At 42.4% G+C, this 23107-nt stretch overlaps 1 protein-coding gene across 10 annotated transcripts in view; it reads right to left on the bottom strand.

Moving 5' to 3' along the window:
- Positions 1-3287: 3287 nt before the first annotated feature.
- The window catches only part of PITPNM3 (PITPNM family member 3), a 357499-nt gene continuing 337679 nt past the window's right edge, over positions 3288-23107 (bottom strand). For all 10 annotated transcript variants that reach the window (XM_039507588.1, XM_039507587.1, XM_039507586.1 and 7 more), the window contains 7 exons: positions 20868-20984; positions 19077-19193; positions 11601-11749; positions 8555-8704; positions 7427-7610; positions 6183-6311; positions 3288-5345 (listed from right to left, as the gene is read on the bottom strand). In XM_039507588.1, coding sequence (XP_039363522.1) covers positions 5037-5345; positions 6183-6311; positions 7427-7610; positions 8555-8704; positions 11601-11749; positions 19077-19193; positions 20868-20984 — 1155 coding nt within the window. In that variant the 3' untranslated portion in view covers positions 3288-5036. The remainder of the gene's footprint in view (positions 5346-6182; positions 6312-7426; positions 7611-8554; positions 8705-11600; positions 11750-19076; positions 19194-20867; positions 20985-23107) is intronic.

The raw sequence follows: 23107 nt of genomic DNA, 5'->3' as shown, positions 1-23107 counted from the left end.
AAAAAAGTGAGGCGGAGGAGATAATCCTACATTATTAATAGAAGTAAAGAAATGCGTTTACATTAACACAACAGCAGCAAGTTGCTTTTATAGTGTCAGTTAACTTTCTTGTGGTGTGGATAGTGAGGGGGGAAAACGTTTTTGCTTTTAGTGCTGTTTACCAACTGTTTTACAGTCAGACTTTAAAAATTATAGGGGAAAGTGCTCTTGGCTATTTGCTTTTAAAACCAGATTATATGCAAACAACTGGATTTGTTTAAATAGACGCATAGGCACAAAACTTTTGCGGAGTGGAAGCAGGGCATCCTGTTCAATAGAACCTGGTACAAGGGTTGTTTACATGCTTTCTGTGCCACATGAGAATTTAACAGAAGTGTCATCATCTTAGCTAATATGAAACAAATTAAGCTTTCTTAGCATATGGCTTTTTCTGTCTCCCTATAACTCCTGAAATATGCCCTAGCTACTTTGAAAGCAGTAGCAAATAAGAGGAGAGGGCCCTCTATCTTCACTAATACCATCTCCTAAAGTCTGAACTCTAGTGTAAAGGCTGCACGATGTACTAAATAGTGGAGAATGGAACACGATTAATGCTTTTCTTCTCATCTAACCATATCAAAATGGCAGCTAACTCTTGAACCCCAGTGACAGAAGGACAATGGATGCTGTGTAGTTCTCACACCTAACAAAATAGTATGCTGAATAGATATAAAACATGCCACAGAATAAACAAGAATACTTTGGTCAAGCAAGAAGATTTTGTTCCAACAGCACTAGTGTAGGCAAACATGTACTTAAACATTTTTGTGACATACTCATAAAATCTGGATTACCATTACTATGCATGTCTGTGGAATATTCTGCACTCTTTACAATGCTACTTTTCCCCCCAAAACTTACCTAACAGGACAACAAAATAGACCAAATAGCTATTGTAAAAAATGCATATTGGTTACAAATTTGCTGTGAAAGCTTTACCAAAACTTCACATAGGGTTGTTATGAAGTCAGTAAATATATACACACACGCACAACAAACACCACAGCTCTGAAGGTGTCTTTTCACAATAGCTCATATAACAGTCCACCACAGTTAGTTAATCAGATTTTTTTTACAGTAATAAACTGGGTCCATAAACATGGCAGAGAAATAAGTGTTTCTAGTCACAGCCTACCTTACTTGTGCATTTAACTTTGACTGCTATGACTCCTCATTAAAATTATTACAATACATTTTACATTTCCAATTACTCCCTCAGTTTACCTGGGCAGAAGACTGTGCTTTTCCATATCAAGCAGTCAGGAGGCACTAAGGTGCAGAAATTATGTGCTCAACCTGTGTTCTGTGAGCACCCAAAACTTCCATTGATGTCCTTGCACACTCAAAACTATCTTGGTTGTGAATTAAGAAAGACATCTGGTAGTAACTTGATACAAATGGAAAATGATACCCAAACCCAATCTGCTAATGAATGACATTTTAAAAAGCACTGCTAATCCCCTTGGGGAAAATTTAAGCAAAATGAAGACTTAAATTGATTTTGAAATTCCACTTTACTCAACAGGCTTTGAAGTAGGAAAGTCTGCACCTATGAAATCATGGCATGTAAACAATTTGGCAAGAAGCAAATCCTTTAGGAGATAACAGGGATTGACAATTTAACATAATTGGGCCTAGGTCAGCATCCATAAAACAGCTACCTGGACATAGCGTAAGTTAGGTGCGAGTTTTAATATACAGCTGGGTTCCCAAATTTCCAATGCCATAATAATTTGTTTGTAGGCCCAGCTAGTTCAGAGATTTCATGTCTTTCTTCTTACCATACTGATACTCTCAGCCCCACTGAAATGACGACACCATTTTAGTGACTAATAATCTAGAGCAAGGAAAAAACCCAAATGCTTTAAATCCTCTGAAATTTTGGAACACGGGCTGGAAACTGGTATGAAACATTAACCTCTAACTTGAATATGTTGTGGGATTGTGAGCAGAGGGTAAAACATTCAATCCCTGAGCAATAAGCAATATTGGAATTATACTAAGGCCACATGAGTTCCCGTAGCTCATGAAACCAAGTAGGGGACTTACAGTATTAGAATGCAGCTGAGAATAACTATGTAGTAACATTTAAAATGCTGACATTCTAATCATGTACACAGACTAGCACTTATTTCACTGCTTAAATTATTATACTGTTATGAGAAGCCAGCACAATGGCTTCTAGTCAAGAGACCCAGGTATTAATGAAAAATTCAAGTTAAAAAACACATTGTTATAACTTTCAGGCTCCTTTCCCTTAATGATGGACACACAGTTCCAACTCGATCTCATTCTGGAAAGAAATATAGGAGAATTAGATAAATATATAGGAGAATTGGTTTTGGAGCCTCGTGGCTGAAAGAGGTAGACATTAGCTAAAGCAACACTAGCTTTGAATTGCACAGCAGGCACAATAATTACCAGCAGGGTACATGCTGTAACACAGAGCTGCTTTAAAAAACGTAATTTTGAGCTAAACAATCAATGTCACCTTTAGATCTGCCCCATCCGATTACAGGTAGGAACTCAATAGACAAATCTGAAAAGTCATATGCTCCCCTGCCCGTTAAACTTGGGGTAAACTGAAAAATACTGTATCCCAGATGTTTTGCAGTGAAGAGACCCTAAAACAATTGGCCAGTCACCATAGCCCCAAGCAAATAAAACTGCTCTAAGGACAATAAAGGAGTGAATCTGCTGAATCTATAAACCATTAGTGGTCAGATGTAGATCACCGTAGCAAGCTTTTTACTGTATGTTTTGAGGGCATTTTTTGTTGGTACTTGTTAGTCAGAAGAGAGGCATCAGATAGAGATTGAGCACCAACCACCCATCTTCATTACTTGCTTTTCCTTGCCCCTAGAGCAGCAACGGAGAGCCAAATTCATCACTGGGAGAAGCAGCCACGACTCCACTAAAGTCTGCGGAGCGCAGGGAGCTAGTTTCTGCCCTGCTTTGCAGCCTGTGTGATTTCAGTCTGGTTGCAGAGGGTGGACGAGAGGGACGCAGAGGGCAAAGACAGAACACGTAACCATTTAAAGTGCTGTGTGTTAGAGGATTTGTGACATTACACAGAAAAAGACATTTGTAAACCTAAAAACTATTTTAAGTGTTGCTCTGGGAGATCTTACATTTAGCTTTTATGTCCAAATGACCTGGCACCAAGGAGACACTGAGCAAAGGACATAAATAAAACAGTTAGCTTTAAGTACTCGATCCTAACTAGCGTGAGCTTGCAAAACAATCAGTGTCTTAATTTTAACATCAAAACTCCAGTTTAATTTAACCGGGGTAAGAGAAACATTAATTTTATTGTGAAATGCTACTAGATCTTTCAGGAAATGTGAAGCTAAATTTTTGCATGCAGACTGATTAGAAGTGTAATACAAAACAGCAGGTAACTTTGGCGTTCCTCCCACAGAATAAAATACAGAACTGGACCTAAGGTGCTGCACAGGTAGAGCTAATTTTCTACTTTCTTGGGTAGGAATCACCCCTTGGAACCTCTCATAGCTCTCTGGGGTCTTCAAATAAGGCAGGTTTACGTTTTTCCTCTCCTGCCTCATTGTCGTTTCCCCATAGCATTCCTTGTACATACTATATCTCAATAACCAATAGGCTCATTTGAGCCTGCATTGAAGATGGAGAAGACTTGAAAAATGGGTAGCTTTAGTGAAACTCTCCCAGGCTTGTAAACCAGTGTTTAATCCTGTAAGAGGTGATGTTCCTGAGCACTTACAACCAAGTTTTAGTTGTTCCACTGAATTCAGCTCAGTAGGAGTTATCACTGAGTAAGAATTTGCAGGATCTGGCTCTTTGCTTCTATCCTAAAACGACTACACAATTTACCTCTGAAATGTGAACATTTAGGGAGATTCCCACACAGTTGCCTCCAGTAGATCCTTCTAACTGAGCTGAGAACATCTAAATGGAATTTTTCGATCATTAGAAAATGAGTACTTTTAACCGGCAGCTGCAATTTCATAGCATCTAGTTTCTATGAAGCTTAAATGTGGGTATTTTAAATACAGTAAGATTGTTTTAACAGAAACTGCACTACACTTCCATAGCATATTGTTTTTTAAACAGCAGTGACAAGGGGAACATTACCAATATAAAATCGGTGATGATATCACTCATTTTCATCCATTGTAAAATTCTGGAGACACTACAGAAGAGGGATTTCTTTAGCTTACCTATGTAGGATCCATGTCTTATATCTAAAGGGTCAACCCCATCTTGTTGCTTGAAGGAATTCTAACATTTGTACAGTCAACAAGCTCCAAGAAAAATGTGATCTTTGTATATAGCAACACTATCAGTGCTTCAGACTGCAGAGACATTTTCTTTTTTTAAACATCAGGTGTTTATGATTTGGTTCATAAGTAGATTTCTCCAGTGTGTATTTTAAGTCTAGCTACCTCACTTATAAGATGTGTGGATCAGAACTTAAGCTGATGCACATTCATCAACACCGCAAGCCAAAGGAAATTTTCTTGGGTTTAAGGTACCCAAAGAGTTTGCCTTCCACATTCCACTCCACCTGCACTTCCCTTCTGTGTAAACACTTTCTTGGGAGTATAGCAGCAACTGATACAGCCTTTAGGGTTTTAAAATTTAACCCTTCTCTTTCACTCATTTTACCTGCTTATGCTTTTTTTTTTTTAAGGTGCTACTAATTAGCTGATGTCACTCCTTTAAGCATCTTCCCTTGAGTAAAATCAACCTGTTACAGCTTTTCTCTTTTATTGTACATTTTATAATGTGTCTTGTAAAAAAAAATTCTAAGACCTATTTTGCAGTTTTGATGTTAAGCACTTGCGATAGTTTTAGATCTGGATTTAAAGTTTTATAATAGGTATGTTAAGAGGAACAAACAAAGTTCCCTACTTGGTTTAAGAAGGCAGATTCCAGAGCAAGGAAGCCTCTGGTTATGTGTCCTACCCTTTGCCTACAGCTTGATTGGCTGGCACCCAAGACTTATTCCTCAATGCTTCCTAAGGCGCAGACTCAAATTTATGGACCCCACCTCGAACCCAGGCTATGGGGGGCAGGTGCCTGTCGTGATCTTTGTCTGATTCAGGCTGGCTCTGGGCACGCTCTGGTTTGGGGTTTGACGAAGGTGGGTCAGGCTGCTGCACAGACATAGTCCTGCGAAGGTGAGTCCGTTTCCGCAGAAACTCGGGCTGGGAGTGCAGGCCAAAGCTTCCTTTCCTCAGGATCATCCGGGAGTTGTTCTTCTTGGGCCGTGAATGGAGACTGAACTCCAGCAAGGCTAAGTGTGCCGCGTAACCTTCACTGAGGAACTGGAGTGGAAGAAGGAAAGAGGAAAAACACTCTGCATTAATGATCCACCTGAGCAGACGTCATATCAATGAGCAATCTGACAGACCCCCAGCAAACACCGCTCTTGGGTAGTGGTGAAGCCTTCAGCATGCGCTACTCTCATGCCAGCTAATGCACAGGCGTTGCCTATTGACTAGGCACAGCTACGTGGATCCTTCACAACCACCTCCTGGAGCGACGTTTCCAACTTCAGGGTGGCTAGTTAAGTCAAGGGCAAGACTCTCTGAGATGGAGGGGATAAAATGGCTTTTCTACCACTTGCACTTGTCTCCTCATACTTTGGTTGTAGAACTCTACTGTAATGAGGGCGGGATCCTGCTCCTCTCTGGGATCTGTCCTTTCATACTAACGCACAAGAAGGGCCGAAATGGGCAACAGTCTTTCCCCATGAGTTCAGCAGCAGAGTATCAGAGCAAGGATAAAAAGAAAGCTCTAAAGGGGTGGAAAATTAGAGCTAAGACCCCCTCCCCTCCTTTAGAGTGACTATACTCCTGATCAAAACACATGGATGACTAATTTTGGACCACTCTGGCTAGAAGATGCTAATATTTAAGACATTATAGCTGTGCATCTTAACTTGCTCCTTCCATTCAGCCATACATTGTACGTGCAGCTGTCAAGCAACCTGCACTCCTTAGATGCTAAAAACCTTTTGCCCCATTCTTTGCTGTTCATTCCTGCATAAAAATGCCCTCTCTAAGGCCTATGCTGCCCTGGCCACACTCAAGATTTATCTTCACTCTTCATCTCCCGTGCATGTCCCAAAAGACACTGACTCTTTAGCAAGAGTTACATACCTGACATTGAGTCTGATATTTCTTTGTTGGACGTCCAACTATGTAGATCTGGGAAGGCGACAGACCCAAAACATTGTACACGGAAATATCCTTCATTGAGCCATACGCAGCACAAATTTTGATGTAGCACTGAAAGAACCAAGGCAAATATTCTTTTAATTGCACATGCTCTGAAGGGCTGACTCACAAATCTTACAGCAGGCATTTTCTTTGTGATGAAGCTCCAGATAAACCGCTGTTACTGACCCAAATTTATAAACTTGCCATTGTTAAAAAGAAACATCAGATGTCTTGCCAGTAAAACTCCCACGGGCCTTTTAGAATATTTCTCTCTTTATTTCTAGACACTGAACAAAAATTGCAATAAAAATGTTTCCATTTGAAAGGTCCCTATGAGCAGGGGATACTTGGGAAGTTTGATCTTCAGAGGTGCTAAACATCCACAATTTATAGGAGTGAAAATGAGCCACATTTTCCCATTGGATGTGAATCCAAACCATAAACATGACTGACCAGGTTCTCAAAAGCAACATAACCCTAGTCTGTACCCATATCTGTACCCCACTGAGAAACCAGCATCATTTCCTGTAGCAACTAAGAGCCTTAAAGATCTCCAACCTTGCTTTGGGGGATTTTATGTGATCACAGCACAAGGAATGGAATTTAGTGAGACTCAAAAGACCTCCATATTTGTCTTATAAAAGTGAAGGTTTTGTTCCCAGGTTCAGGTCACTGAGAATTATCAGATATAGCAGAGGTAGCTACATAGCAAATTTAACCCTTTTGTCACCCCTCCAACGTGCTTCAACCATGACCTTGAGGGACCAGAATCCATGCAGAAGCTTATCAAACTCAGCCTGGGTTTTTCCTGACTATTCATAATTAATACTGTTAGCAAATGGAAGGGTGCAGCCATTATCAGACATCATGTTGACTGGATTCTCTTAAATCAGGACAATAGCTTGGCTACACACATTTGACCTTGTACTGTTCATAGCTACTGGATTTATTTATATGCGCCAACAAAATAAATAGCCTTGATCCAAGACCCTCAGAAGGCAGAGCAGCCTTCTTTGCACCTGAATGCTAGGAAGGAAACCAAGATACAGCAAAATACCTTGTAATGGACAATGGTCTTTTCCTTCCAAGGGGAAGAGACCCTCCCCTTTGGCAATGACAATAGCGATCTGACTTTCCAGCAACTGATGATTTGATTTCAGTACGTACACAAGAGCCTCTATTACCTCTTGCATTAGATTCCGGAGGAAAATAGTCTTTTGTCGTAGTGGGTCATGAACGAGCCCATCCGAGAAGAAAATCATCCCTTGAGGAAAGTTGTGCTGAGATAACCATGAGACCACTCTCTGCTTTTGCATATCAGGACGGCCAGTGATATAGATGATCAGGTATCCCAGATCCTGCCAGTGGCTGTTAGAAGCAAAAGCAGCATGGGAGAGTGGAAAGCGGGGGAGAAGTCACGATTCACTTTAATCTTAATGAACATCTTTGCTCAACATGGAGACAATTTAAGAAAAGCCAGGCATAATCTCTCAATAGGTTAGAGGCTAGCTGGATGGGGTCAGGTTTCGGATTTTAATAGCTAACATCCTGGTGTGTTCATGCAATAATTTGTATGCCTCGAGAAATGGGGAAGAGCAATAGGCAGACTTGTGCAAATACTGTTGTATAAAACACCAGGGATATTTCCAAATGTATTTTATCTTAAATATTCTGCACCCTGTGGATTCAGTCCTGCTGTCCTTGAAATGGATGGAAATTTTGCCTTTGACTTCAACAAGAGCAGAATCACTGCCTGGGAAACTGAGCTGCTCATCACTCCATTTTCAGGAGGGTTCAAGGGGCACTGAGTTTAAAATGACAGACCCCAATTCTTCGACCAGTGCAGCATTAACTGACTTCTTCAGTGAAGGAATTAGGTGGTTCTTAAAACTGAATCTCACAGTGCTTTAAATCTGGAAGGTACAGCATGCCTCAGGATTAAAATTTATTATAGCATAAAATACTTCAATATCTCACCAGCCCTTTTGATAATCAGAGTAATAAATGGAAAAATTATCCATTGACTCCACACACTTTTGGGGCATGTTTCCCAGAGGCAGCCTTTTAACTTTGGTATAATTTACCGTGCAAATCATGAAGTTAAGCATCTATAAAATGTGTAAATATCCGTGCAAATCAGGTATAGCTGGATGTCTGAATGATACAAACATTTATCTTAAGAATTACGGGCCTTAAAAAAAATGCATAAAATTTGTGAACAATCTATTAATTCTTGCATCCAGTTTGATCCCCTTTGTTAAAAAGGGATGAGGCAGGGACTCAAAAAACACCACCTTGTACGTGTCCCTTACCGGACAACGTCGACTGCCCCAGCTCGGACTTTGGGGTCACTGCCCATGATTGAGACACTCGCTGCAAAGGAGCCATCAATGCTAAACACCACACACTCCATTCCCGGGGGAAGCACAGTCAGGTAACTCAGTGCATTGCTCTGGTCGCCCCTGGAGAAGAAAAACAAAGCAAAGCATCAGAACTCAAATGCTGTGAATTACAACGAAACCCAGAAATGAGGTCTGTCTGGAACAAGGCATTCGAGGCTCCACACGCCTAATGGGACTCAACTATCCTGTTTCCACTTTGAACCAGAAAGTAAAGATGTTGGGACCCTTTAAGAAGCTAATTTTCCAAGTCCACTGGGATAAAACATTGAGATTTGCATAAATCTAATTAAAGCATTGCAAGACAAAAAAAAAAATCACTGACAATACAATAGTGTCCTGTAGGCTTTGTCCTTTTTTGCAGCTGAGAAATAAAAATTAGCCTGGTTTTTTTTTACAGCAGCCTAAAAATATCAGGCATCCACAGTTATATGGAAAAAAGTGATGTGCATGCTTGCAAAAAGTCAACCTTACTATGTAACAGCAATGGACAGGAATTGACCATCCCTCTGTCCCTGTTTATTGTGCTGAAAATGTTAGACTCTTCTGTGCCAGCAAATTCACAAAAGGGGAGGAATTCAAACACTAGGTGCTTACTTCCAGAGCGCTGGCATCTGCAAGCTTCTACTCATTCAGTATTCTTTCACTGGAGTGCAACTCTTAGGGCGCCCACAAAAGGCAGGTGCACAAATTCCACAACTCTCTTACCTTTTCCTGACATATGAATCATATTGCTCTGCAGTTCTGACCCAAGCCCTGCCCCCTTTGTCACAGTGAACGTTACAGCTATGGGGGAAATTGTATCTGTTGTTAGTGGCAACATCTTGCAGGATGGATTTCTGCTTGGAAATGTGCCCGCATCACATGTCAGGTCCAGACATAATCATTTAAGGGTAAGGAGGAAACAACTACTTCCATTCTAGCATGAAGCATATTAAACCTGCAATCTAAGACTCAGGGAAGCAGGAGATTGGCTCCTGAGTCAGTTGCAATGTTTTAAACTGCAGACTTCCCAAAATAGACCTTAATTTGTTTTTAAGCAGCCCTATCTTCTCAAATTGATTGCCTGCTACTCTCCAATGGAATTATTACTAATTAAGAAAATATATATGTGGAATTGGAAAGCTGATCTTCCATTTGATTAGCTGTGAGGACACCTTTAGTTCCATTTTTTAGAGGAGACGTTCAGTGGAATCTGCAAGTTATTTCCCAAGTGGGCCTGAAGTTTAATTCTAAAGTGGAGTATTAAATTAAAACTTTATGTCAAAGCATTTAGCAGTTTCTTACTAAACATAAAAAGCTTTAGAAGCACAGCTGCCCCCATCCACACACTTAGGCAGATTAATTTTATTTCACACATTTTTCCTCTTTATGCTTGACTCAGCAGAGGGCTTTTCATGAAACTCTTGAGAGCTAGGAGAGAGTCAATTGATTTCACTTCACTGAATTGTTGCTTTAAGGCTGTGTTTTTCAATTTAAAATAAGCCTGGCACTGAGTACAGAATTAAAGTGATTCCTTCAGTCAGCCTGACATCAACAGATGAACTGAACTGCAGACTTGGAACACGGCAATACCTTCACTATACATTTCAACAGGAGAAACTAGTCACCACCCTGAGGAATGCAGATCATCCTTTATCCCAACCCCACTCACAAGCAGGCTCTGGATTATCCAAACTACACCTTTGCTAGGGCCTTCAGACAGCCCTGATCCCCTGCATTTACAAGGCTAAACACTAGTTAGTGGAGTCCCACTGGCTGTTATTTGTATTACTGTAATGTCTATACATTGCAGCTGAGATCAGGGCCCCATTGGCCTGGGCATTGTACAGACATATTAAGAGACCCTCACTGCCCCAAAATGCTTAAGATAAAAATAGGCAAAGCACACAAAGGGTTGGGGAAAGGAAGCACTGGGAAGTGGACACAAAGAGATGAAGTGACTTGCCCAAGTTTGCACAGGAAGGCTGTGGCAGAACTACCCCAGCCACAAAACCATCCGGTCTCCAGTATCTTCTTCAAATCTGCAGTGATGGCTCACGTGATGTGAATGACCATTATGAAGCCCAAGGGAGGCTTTCCTGCTAGTGAGGGCTTTGTGGTATCATAAAGCACTTTGACTAGTTTTACTCCTACAGCTTAGTATATTAATCTTAGCAATTAACCAAGTCTGCCTTTGGTCTAGAAAGCAAAATTAACAGGAGACTTGTCCCTCTAAAAGAGCATCACCCCCCCTCCCCTTGTGTACATTAATTAAACAAACTTGTTTTCAGATGGCAGCTAAGGATCACACGTGTAGTTTGTTGCCAGTTATTATTTGTACTGCAGTTGCACGTAAGAGCCCTAGTCATGAACCCCACTGTTCTACATGCTGTACAAAACGCAGCAAGGCAGCAATCCCTGCCCCAAGGAGCTTGTTATGTAAGTAACTCCCTTCCTTCTGCTTCCGTCCATCCTCACTCATCTTCAGAACAGCCACTTCTGAGTACAAAAATTAACACATCTGTTCAGTGGGGGTTTGCCAAGAGGTCCCACCTCCCAGTGCAGAGATCCTGATCATAGCCCCCCAGTGAACCCCTTTAACTGCCATTTGCCCCCATCCCCTCTGTCTATCCACACAGCAGCACCCATTTCCACAGCTGGAACAGACACGTGACCGAGCTCTGAATGCCCTCTCCATCCAGACAAGGGCCATCATTTGGCCTGCATTGTCTAAAAGCACTCGCTCTTTGTCTACATATCAAGCCCATGATGGTGGAATAAACGTCTCCAGAGCAATAACTTTGCTCATTGTTGTGGACAAACAAAAAGTGCTTTTGCTCCATTTGAAGAATGGCACTCATGGTAAATGCAGTTTTCTGTTGGGTTGGTTGTTTGTTTGTTTTTTAATGGCATAACTCTCTTTGTACTAGGGAATCCCACACCTTAATTATCGAACATTGAAATCTGAAAATCTTACCTAACCACCATTTTGATGGGATACACACCAACTCTAAGCCTCTTCTGTTTGGGTATGTTGTAGGATATCCTGCCACTGCTGTTGGTGATCTCTGTGTCGAAATACACCCACCTGCCCGAAGAGGGTTCAGTCATAATAAGGATATCAACCTGTAAAAGTACAAACAAACAAAAAAGCTATTAAATTTGTTAGAATACAACACCCATCAGACTCATAGCACATGCCAGACTGGCTCAGACCAGTGATCTAAGTAGTTTAATATCCTGTCTCTGACAAGGGCCAGTACCAAATGTCTCAGACAAAGATACAAGAAACCCTACAGTAAATGGTTTTGGGATAATCTGCCCACTGGACAATTTTCTCATAACCCCTCTACAGTTAGAGGGTATTTTATGTCCTGAAGCATTAAGGTCTATTTTTTAAATTACTAGGCTCAATCTTGCAACATACTGAGTAACTCTGGACTCCATCTTGCACAGCACTTAAGCAAACAATTGCCCCTATTCAAGTCACCAGGGATTACTTCTACACTGAGTGTGCTTAAGTGCTGTGCAGGATTGGGACCAGAGTGCTCAGCATCTTGCAGAATCGAGACCCTAACTTCATATATTCCTGTTATTCCTATAAATGTCCAGTTCTCTTGGCCTGAATGATGCCTTGTGGCAATGAGGTTTGAATACAATTAAATGCTAAAACCCTTTTGAAAGCTTACAACAGAAGTGTTACCAAAATTTACCCTCCCCCTGCCCCCCTCTGGCTGCCTTTAGACTTCAGTGTGAAGTCACAGTTCTCATATAGACACACAGCAGGATGTTTCTGAGGATTTTGTTTTTCTAAGTCCTGAAACTTTCTATTGCTCACACTTCATTTTGTACCCTAAGTGGCTTCTGTATCTGAATCTTTCAAGTACCCCCTTAGCACAAGGAAGGAATGGGGAAAACATGAGAAAGTTTTGATAACAATAAAGTGAGAAGAATCATTTCTCTGCAGACAATCTTCAAAGGAGTAGTGGGTCTATAAAGAAGAGATGCATTTTCTTTAGTGAATTACAGCTTGAACTTTATTTTATTCAACCATTCAGTTCTTCCTTTTTTCTTTTATAAAGATGATGAAAAAAATCTTCTGTGGTGTCAAAGTAAAAAGCAATTTCACAGAAAAAGCAAACACACAAACTCTTTGGTTTGCACTCTCAAACAAGTCTCCTCTATCATATCCATTCCACAGCAAGGACTTTATGGTGGGAACATAAAATGCTATTGATTGCTATGTCTATTCACTGTGCCTCAGTTTCCCCATATACAATGGCGATAACGATGCTTTCCCTCTTTCGCAAAGTGCTTTGAGATCCTTAAATGAAAGGTGTTATGTATAAGTGCAGAGTGGTACTTTTTCATTGTGAGATTTGACACCCCCCCCCGAATTAGAACATTAACTACACTTGCGTGAGTGAAAATTCCACAGCCCAAATGAATTCTTCAAGGGAGTCTGAATGACAAACACTTCTTTTGCACCATTAAAGGCATGAGATTCTAAGGACCTTTACTAATGACAGAATTTTATTACATCCTAACGCACGCTTTGCTTTCCCCGTTGCTGAAATGCAGCCCTTTCTGAGCAGCAGCAAGGCAGACCACGGGCACACAGAACAATGTGGGGGAGGGAAGTGTTGTCAAAAGACAAAGCCCCAGTCTCATTAAAGCCCTTACAAGGAGAAAAAAAAATCCATAAAATAATAAAACACTGGGCCTAACCTCTGCTGGTGTAAATCGGCATAGCTCTGCCAAAGTCAAGAGGCTGATTTACACTGGCTGAGAATCTGGCCCAGCTTTCACATGGAGCAGCTGGGGACTCTGTTTCTAACGTTTTCATTTGAACATGCAACACTGGGCTTAGATGCTCTGGTGGCATAAATTAAAGGCTTAGGCCCTGATTCAGCAAAGCTTAAAGGAGCTCTGCTGAATTAGAGCATTGGATACCATGGTGATGGGCACTCTAGAAACCCCCAGCTTCGACAGAACAGACATGGAACTCCACTTATCTTCCTCGGAACTGGGGTTAAATCGACCTTAATAGGATTGCACATCCAGTCAAGGCATTTCATGGCTGAAATCCTGGAGTCTCCCTTGCAGGAGAAAATGGGATTTGGGGTTACATTTAACAGAAGGACAAACTCCAACATTACCCAAAAATAGAGTTATATGTTGTGTGGCCAGTCTGAAACTATTTATGTTACAGTGCACCTCCCCATAGAACACCGAGCATGCAGAAAAACGCATAATGAAAGAGACACTGGAAACAAATAAAATATTAATAAAGCATGTAAAATGCCTTTGAAACATCCAAATTAAGCATCTGACTATAATCAGAACAGCATTTGGTTTAGCTGCGCTACCTTCTCCCTCACTCATCATCCCTGCATGAGTTTGTTTCCGTACACATCTTTATAGCTTAATAAGTAATGTCTCTCCAAGTTAGTCTTTTTATGTCCTTCTCCCGCCACTGTACTTTGGGTTATACCAGAGCCATACATTTAAATGGCAGCAGTGGGTCTGCAGTCTGAAAGGAATAAACTGGGCTACGTTTTTAATCTAGTTAGTTTCATGCTTGTACCTGTTAGAAGCCAAATGTGTTCACTGTTACTGAAATGACAGAAAGTCAATGGGAATACAAATGAGCAGTCTGTAGAAATCCTAACTGGACTCGAAGAATTCCCTTGGGAAACAGAATATACGTTAAGCTGCAGCACTGTGCCTGGCAGCAACAAAGATATTCTTGCCCTTTTCAAGCATCTCAACCCCAGGGTGAGGTCAGTAAATATTCATCCCCACTTTACAGATGGGGAAACTGAGGCACGGAGCAGTTACATGACTTGTCCCCAAGGTGGCATGGCATTGTGCCAAGTTTAGAATCTTGGTCTCCCAGTTCTGTGCTCTAACTGGGAGGATTCCCCTTACTAGCATCCAACACAGACTCCTCCTTACACAAGAGGCTGAAAGCAATCATAGCTTAAAGAGAATTTTCTGCTTACTGATGAGAGCAACCTAAAGTGAAGCTAACTACATCCGACTCCCAAATCATGCATAAAGTGATGCTTATGGAGTGCTCAAATCAGCACAGGATCCGGCTAATTTAAGAGTTGTCATCCCTCCCACGGCTCCTTCTCATGCCTCTATAATCAAAATCAGTATGGATTTCAAGTGACCTCCTTGCATCCTCTGCGGACACAGTATGCTTTGTTCTCTTGCGTTGATAGCAGAACAACCCCAACTCCTGAGTTAGGGGCAGGAAGTAGAGGCAGATCAAACACTTAGGCTAGACTAACTGCTGCTGCAAAAGTGCACCAGGGAGGGGGAGTAGATGGCACAGACAGCGTGCCAGTGATTCAGTTCTCTGAGCGCAAGAAAGGGGACCTCAGGCGTGCCACACATGAAAAGGGCCGGAGCCAGCATCTCACCCTCCCAGCACAGCCAGTGGCACTAAGGGAACACATGCCGCATCATTTTAAAGCATAGATCATTTGCTGCTCCTGAAAATGCTACCTGCCTGCCTCGGCGGCACACATCCCCCACCCAGAAACGTGGGTGAGAGTGCAAATGCCACAATCTAGTCCTTCAACAGCTCGAAAGGCAGGGTGGTCCAATGGATGGAGCACCTGAGTGGGACTCAGAGACCTGCATTCCATTCCTGGCTTTAACTGAATTGCTTTGTAGTGCTGGGCAAGTCACTCCACTTCTCTGCTTCCTTTTCCCTCCCACCCGTCACCGTCTTGCCTCTTTTAAGATCCTTGGGACATGGACTCTCTCTCTCTGTTTGTACAACTGTACCCAGCACAATGGGGCCGCTGTCTTACTTGGGGCTCTAGATGCTACTATAATATAAATAAAAATGATGTGGAGGGGGGTTACTTCATGACCGTCTGGAGTTCTAGTCTTCCTGAATGCGTAACTGAAGCCTTTTAATACAAAGCAAATATACTGTGAGACTGCATTGTTCATTCCTATCCAGATAGGTTCAAAATATCAATTAATTCTACATTTGAGGAATGGTATGAATAAGTAGTAATCAAGTTCTGGAGCAATACAACTTATGTGCTTCTCATAATGCCAGTACTGATGCCCACTCCCAGCTTCCTAGTCATCACTGTACCAAAAGAATCTTCTCTCGTATTTTATACATATATACACAAAATGTGATCAGAATAAAGACTGGTTGAAAATCTAATAAAAGGGCTATGATAAAAATCTGCAATAAAGTTTGAGCAAATCTGTGATCTTATCCCCTATGTCATCTCAAGTAATAGGGCTGTTTTAGAGTTCTTACAAACCAAGACACCAGATTGAAACAACGATCTTAACTAAATGTAACCTCACCCCACTTTGATAATTTAATTTATATTGGCACAGGAAAGGCTGAATTCTGCAATGAGATCATAGCAGCCGCACATTCTTAGGAATTGTAGAGCAGAACAACATAGCACTGTTTAGGACAGAGAAATACTGTTACATGCACTCTACTGGGTTTGGAGTCAATATAAGGAGGCAAATTCATCCCCTGCTGTAGCTTAATTGATTTCAATGGAGTTACTCCCAGGATAAATTTAGTCAACTTCCACCATGTCACTCAACCAGGAGTTCTCCATGGCTGTGTTAGGAAAAGCCACACCATTTTTGCCTTTTACAGTCATTCAGTTGTGGGGGACTTTGCTATTACATTAAAGGCAGAGGTGCAACCAGGTTCCCTAAGCTGCATTTCCGAATGCAGTGGAATGGGGAACAAACCTGCATTAAAAAGCCATTGGTGCATGTGCACACATAATTTTCTTTTGGAAATGTATCTGCAATGTGCCACCATCCCAGACAATAAAGATTGTTGTATTTGAGGGGGTTGGACTACAGGATCTGCACACCTCTTGAAATTAAATGGCACGTTTTAATAGTTTACTCTCCAGACATTTCACCTTTAACGAGCACTATATTAACCAAAGTTCACTATGCAACCAAGGAACCATTCCAACAATGGCAGCAGAAATTCAAGCTTCCTCCTCCTACCCGTGCAATGGTCCTAATTTTTGAGAGGACAACCTTTAGATATGGATATCTGGCACCAAGCAAATCTTAGCCTGTCTGCTAGGTTTTCAAGAAGGTGGCCAATGGTGCTTTTGAATTCTATAGGGTGAGAATCCAAATACTTACAAGTGAAAAGTGCATCAGAAACGCTACCCAAGGGGAGTGACACAGTGACTAAATTAAATAGTCCTGGTACGTGCAGTGAGTGCCCCCATCCTCACTACAGTTCTGTGACTGCCAGCATTCTATGCACGTGTCACAGCCAGGCTACGGGAACCAAGGTACCTGTAAGCACAGAGGCTCTTAGCCTTTTCCATACCAGGATCCCCACCACCTTCCCATGTAGCAATCTGAGAAAGGCAAGGCAGTATGACAGCTGCCAAGCCTCACGTTTTCAAGCCTCACGTTGAAAACTGCTGCTGCGGCCAGTTCTCTATCCAAGGTCACATGAAATAATGGCTGTTCCAGAGTACTGGAACTCCGAGCAAGACTTCTTTTGCACTGTAGTAAGACTCTCCCTGTGCCATGAGGAAGTCATAATACAGACTGATTAGGGCTTATGCCTGATAATTAGTCACAGTTGGCTTCATTAGCTCACTTTCCCCAGTTTAGCATGTGTCGTGCCAGGGATTGTCCCGCATCAGGTAAAGGAAAAAAGAAATCTGCCCCACAGCTACATTCCATGAAACAAAGAAGGGGCATCTATTTCCTGGTAGCTGAGGTGCGTTAAATAGCAGTGAGAGCACAATGCAAGCTTCCTTTATGTAAACCAGTTATTAAGAGTGACTATTTAACTGCAGATGGTTTCAAAAGCAAGATGCCCGAGGTTAGAGTGCAAGCAGTAGATTGTGCTCGGAACCCATTATTTCATTCCTAGCCTGTGATTACATTCAGCTCAGCTGTGTCACGACCCTGCCAGCAATGACAGGGCTAGGGATGCTATTGGTTGCTTTTCAATAATTCAGCTACTACCACCACCTTCATTTTCCTCTGACAAAACAGTGATAGTTATGCCATCACCTATTGTAAATGAAGGCTGATAACTCATTTAAGGAAACAACCACAAGTCATTCTTTTAAGGCTATGTTCATGGTATTAAACTACACACATCTAGAGGGGACACATTTTTGTTTATACAAGCTGATGGTATAAGTGTAGCAATGTCAGACATTGTCATTTTCGGTTACAGGCATTTGTTACGAAATAAAACTGCACTGATCGTGAAATCTAAATATGACAGAGCCACTGTACTGTTGGGCGACTCTACTGAAGCACAAAAAGATTCACCATTACAGTTTGCAGTGAATCTGTGCCTATGTAATAAAATAACAACGAGCACTAGTATCATGTTTTTCACCGGCAGAACTCAAAAGCTCTGTGCAAAGGTATCAGGATAAGCAGCACTATCTCCATGTCACAGATGAGAAAATTGAGACATGGAGGCCAATTGTTTTACTTTACTTGAAATCATATAGCAAGTCTGTGGCTCAGCTGGGTACAGAACCCTGGTCTCTTGACACCCAGGCAAGTGGCCTGTCCACTGCACTGCTATACACCTCACTGCGAAATTCACTTCCTGGTCAACAGTGGGGATACACTGGTAGTTTGAGAACTTCTGTCCAAAATGCACAGCCCTGCCACTTGAGCTAAAGGAGAATCTACATTAGGCTGCGGTAGTATTGTATTCTCTGTGTATCAGACACTAATGGGCATCACACAGGTTAGTCACAAGGTTTCAGTGGGCCGGACGTTCTACCCCAAAAGTGGGCTGGGTGAACCTACCAGCACCGATCCTGCAACAAGCTCTGCCCCTCCAGTGCTCCCTGCATGAAACAGGCCATACACACTCACTGGTATATTGTAGCTTAACACTTGGCTTTATTAGCCTTAAATACTTCTATTGTATGAGACTTTGGGAGCAGCAGTGGCCCCAGCTGTGTCACATTACTACTCTGGTGCTAAAATTCATCTTCAGGCTTCCTAGTTTCAATGGTGTGACTCCCCCAGAGTCCCAATTCCTTTATCTGAATGTCTCATCTGGGGGATATACATTTTTCTTCCATGATTTGCCACTGCTACAGAATTCTCTCTTTTAATTCTTGTTCAGGAAGTGAATTCTGTCTCCAGTAGGTGGTGTGATAGGATGGAATGCTTAGTAATCACTTCACAGCTGATGCTCAGCATCAACCCGTTCAGATCGCCCGGAGTGCATATGAAAGGTGATGGGTAGAAAAGGTCAGCTATCAGAAGAGTTGTTTCAGCACATGTTTGCCAGGGTGACAGGAGATACTAAACATAGTCCCCATCACTGTGGAGTCATCTATGGTAATATAGACAGTTAAGTGTGCTCAACACATGTCACCACTAACATTAATTTGGGGGAAATGATCCACAAAAGCTCTAGCTTTACCTTTTCACCTGTTAAAGCGACCATATCCAGGGGACCATACATAAACCGACCAACCAGTATCTGAGGACCATCTTCGGCTGCAATGACGTCGTTTGCTCTGTGATTGGCAGTTACATTCTGAAATGAAAGCAAAAGGTTAGTATTTCCGTGTTTTTATGCCTTTGGTAGGCTTTGTGTTAGGTTGTTTGTGTTATATTAGTGCCTACGCCCCATCAAGGTCAGAGACGATACACACACATACGAAGAGGTAGTCTCTGTCCCAAAGAGACGGATTATAATCTACACAGATGAGGCAGACAAAGGGCGGGAAGAAGGGAATATTATCCCCATTTTACAGATGGAGAATGGAGGCACAGAGAGATCCAGATTGGGATTTTTCAAAAACACATGAATTACTTAGGAGAAGCCCAAGTCCCCCTAAAAAAATCAGCGGGACATGTGCTCTTCTTAAGTGGCTTAAGATGGTATTTTCAAAAGCACCTAAGGAAATTGTTCAAGGTCACACAAGGAGCCTGGCAGAGCCAATAACTGAACCCATCTCTCCTGAATCTCAGTGCAGTGAATAGCTAACCAACTACAAAAGCAGTTTCTCCTCCTTTGGTGTTCACACCTCAACTGCTAGAAGAGGGCCTCATCCTCCCTGATTGAACTAACCTCGTTATCTCCAGACTGACTCTGGCCTGCATATTTATACCTGCCTCTGGAAATTTCCATTACATGCATCTGACGAAGTGGGTATTCACCCACGAAAGCTTATGCTCCAATACATCTGTTAGTCTATAAGGTGCCACAGGACTCTGTTGCTTTTTACAGATCCAGACTAACACGGCTACCCCTCTGATACAGTGCAGCACCTGAATCACATGGCCACCCTCTCTCTCCAATGTTCTAGTATTGTTTATTGGTATTGTAATAGTATCCCGAGGCCTCAGCATGCTGCGTGCTGCACAGATCCAGACAACCTTGTATTTAAACAAACACACACTACTCCCTGGGGTTGAAATTCTGCCCTGACCCTTGCAGACGGCTAGGACAAAGCACATGAACCACTTAGGCCTCTGTCCTTGGAGCGGAGAATCAAACCCAGCTGTCACAATTCCCAGTTCTCCCAGATCTTACTACTGGACCCCACTGCCCTGGTAGCAAGATTGTGATTGAGGACTAGAACTCACAGTCCCCATGTTCTCTGGTTTAATAGCACTGGGGAGGGATAGTTCCATGCCTTAGCCACATAAGTAAGGAGTCAGGACATTCGGGTTCTATTCTCAACTCTTCCAAGTACGCACTGATCACTTTACCTTTCGGTTCTCTGACTCTGAAAAGCAGGGCAGATGACCTACCTTACACCTGTGTTGGAGAGCTCTGACTTGTGAATCTCTGTGTTTCTGAGAATTAAGAAGCTAGGCAAGGGCAAAATGTTATGTAACCAATATCCACTACTCACCTAAAGATGCTTTGAGTTTACAGATCAACCTATTGTGCTTGGAATAATGTTGCTTTAATTTTAACACCATTTTTGTTGTTTTATAGCACTTAAGGTGGTTGTTTTTGTTGAAGCCTCAGAATTCTGTTCTTTTAGTTCTCACTTCTATACGCTCGCTGTCAGTAGGATGGATACACGCACACACACACTCCCTCCTTCCCCCTAGAGATACTTAATGCTTTTCAATTCTTTACTAATCTGCAGTGATGCAACAATCACCCTGCAGGTGAGAGAACTGCATTCCATTGTAATTGTTGCAAGGAAAGACGTGTATCTGTATCTGCTCTGGGATGATGCACGATACGCACTCTGAGCTTGACGTGTGTCCTCTTGCGTAGCCATTTCTCTCGCGGATTGGAGGGGCTTAGCGTTGCAGGGTCCAAGCTGTCATTTTCCTTGACATTCACATTTTCATACCTCATCACCTGAAATGAGATTAATGTTATCACAAATGATGGGCAGCCTCCGGATTCGTCAGAGCTATGCTTGGTGGGGGAGGAGGAAGCACAGTGCTGCAACAGTTTAGTTGTGTTCCACAGATCATGTGGCAAGAGTACGCTAGAGAAATGGATAATCAATGCACCTGCATTGCATTCACCTTAAGTGTCAAGCAAGCAGAGGATGTTATTGTATCTGCACAATGCATGTCAGCAGCTGGTTGTGTTGTTTTCCAGTCACAATGAAGCAAATTTATTCCTGCTTCAGACTCAAATCCTCACAACCCACAAAAGCCAGAGTAAACAGTGGGAGTGTTACATAAGGATCGGGGATAGTTGCATCCTCTCCTCCTGGGCTGTGACGCCATCCACAAAGCAGTCACATGATGGCTCATGGACCATAGTAGCATTGCTGCAACCTTCCCCTTTCCTTGATGGTCCTGGTGGCCATCTCCCTGATCCCACTTGCACTGGCTTTCCACACCTATTCCCCATGCGAGTGGTTCCACGTATTAGGTCCATATGCAGTAGCATGACAACAAACAACAATTCAGTCCAGTGGTCAAACATGCGAAGCTTGATTAAAATACAAGCCTAGATTGTATGGGAGTACGGCTAAATGTCAGCACCCACCAGGGAGCTGTTGTGCTCCCTGTGGTGCTAAAGGAACAATCTACAACTTAAACAAGAGAAGGTCTGTACTCTGACTGGCGACCGATGGGACCATGGACAGCATGAGGTTACTTCTGTGTAAATGAGCAACTGGCTCACCAAGCATAAACCTTCAGTTCAGCCTCCTCCATGAGCTAATGTGAAATGGCTGCTGTTGACTATTTCAGCCTCCATATGGATATCATAACACTCCTTCAAGCTGGTGTCCAAGATTCCCTCTTGATGGGCATTTAATAGAGAGGAGCCAAACCCAGAACCTTTGAAGCCAATCTGATGTCCCCAGCCTGATTCACACTGAAACGGAAAAGTGCCTGTTGAGACTGAGATGTCCCAGCTGCCTAGAAGAGATGGGTGCCCAACTTGCTTGGGCAGTTTTGGAAATCTCAGCCTTGCTTTTGTTTTAAATGTACATTTATATGCAAGTTAGTGAGACCCACAGACCTGCCAGTGCAGCCGCTGCTGTCTCAAAGAAAGGTCCTCTGAGTAAAAGCCTGCTATATACAGCCCCGTGGCTTTCAACTGGAATTAGGGGCCGGACAGATTTACAAAAACACCAAAGCAGGTTAGGCACCCATCTGCAACTTTAGACGCCTAAATCCCAGTGTAAATCTGGCCCTAAGTGATTTGTTTAAAGTCACACAGGAAATCTGTGACAGGAACAGGAATTAAACCTAGGTCTCAGACTCCAATTCAGTGTTCACCGCAAAGCCAGCATTCCTTTCCAGTCCAGGCTAGGCAGCTATTTACTTGTACTGCTATGTTTCCAAGACAGTTGTTCCAATGGACTGGTTCCTTGCCTGTGTCAAAGTACATCAACAATCTCAGCAGGATCACCTGAAGAACCATCTATAGTTATTGGAACAACTGACTAACCAATTAATTGTCCACTGTTTTTTACCTCACCCGCTTCACAGACAGAGAGGTTATTTTGAGAAGTGACAGGAATAGCACTGGAGAGACAATATCCAGTGGGTGAGGTAATATCTTTTATTGGACCAACCTCTGCTGATGAGAGAGAGAAGCTTCTGAGCTCCCACAGAGCTCTTCTCCAGGAATGGTACTGATCAACTTTGCTATCTCCCTCTCAGGAAAGGGCTTTAAGGGAACCATTGAAGAGCACTCAGTCTTGACATTTATAAAATATAATGTGTCATGAACAGAGAGAAGGGCATTGCAAAGGTGGGGGCAGAGGATGAGGGGTGTTTCCCCTCTAATATTTAGAGGTATGAGAGGAAGGAAAATATCTTTTCATAGAAAATGACATGGTAACATTCAGCCCACAATGATTTTTTCTTCTCCACATAAAGACAGCCAAGTCTTGCTGACTTTCCTCACATGGCTACACCTACTGGAGTTCTTTTGACTCATACAAGTAGTCCTGACAGGCCTGATTTGGCTTTGGAAGCCTTTCACCTGAAGTTTACATCTGTGCTATTTGT

This window comes from Mauremys reevesii, linkage group 20 (assembly GCF_016161935.1).
Source record: "Mauremys reevesii isolate NIE-2019 linkage group 20, ASM1616193v1, whole genome shotgun sequence".
In the NCBI taxonomy this organism is placed as follows: Eukaryota; Metazoa; Chordata; order Testudines; family Geoemydidae; genus Mauremys; species Mauremys reevesii.
Note: the sequence above shows the minus strand (reverse complement) of the source record. Positions and strands in the feature narration are given on the sequence as shown.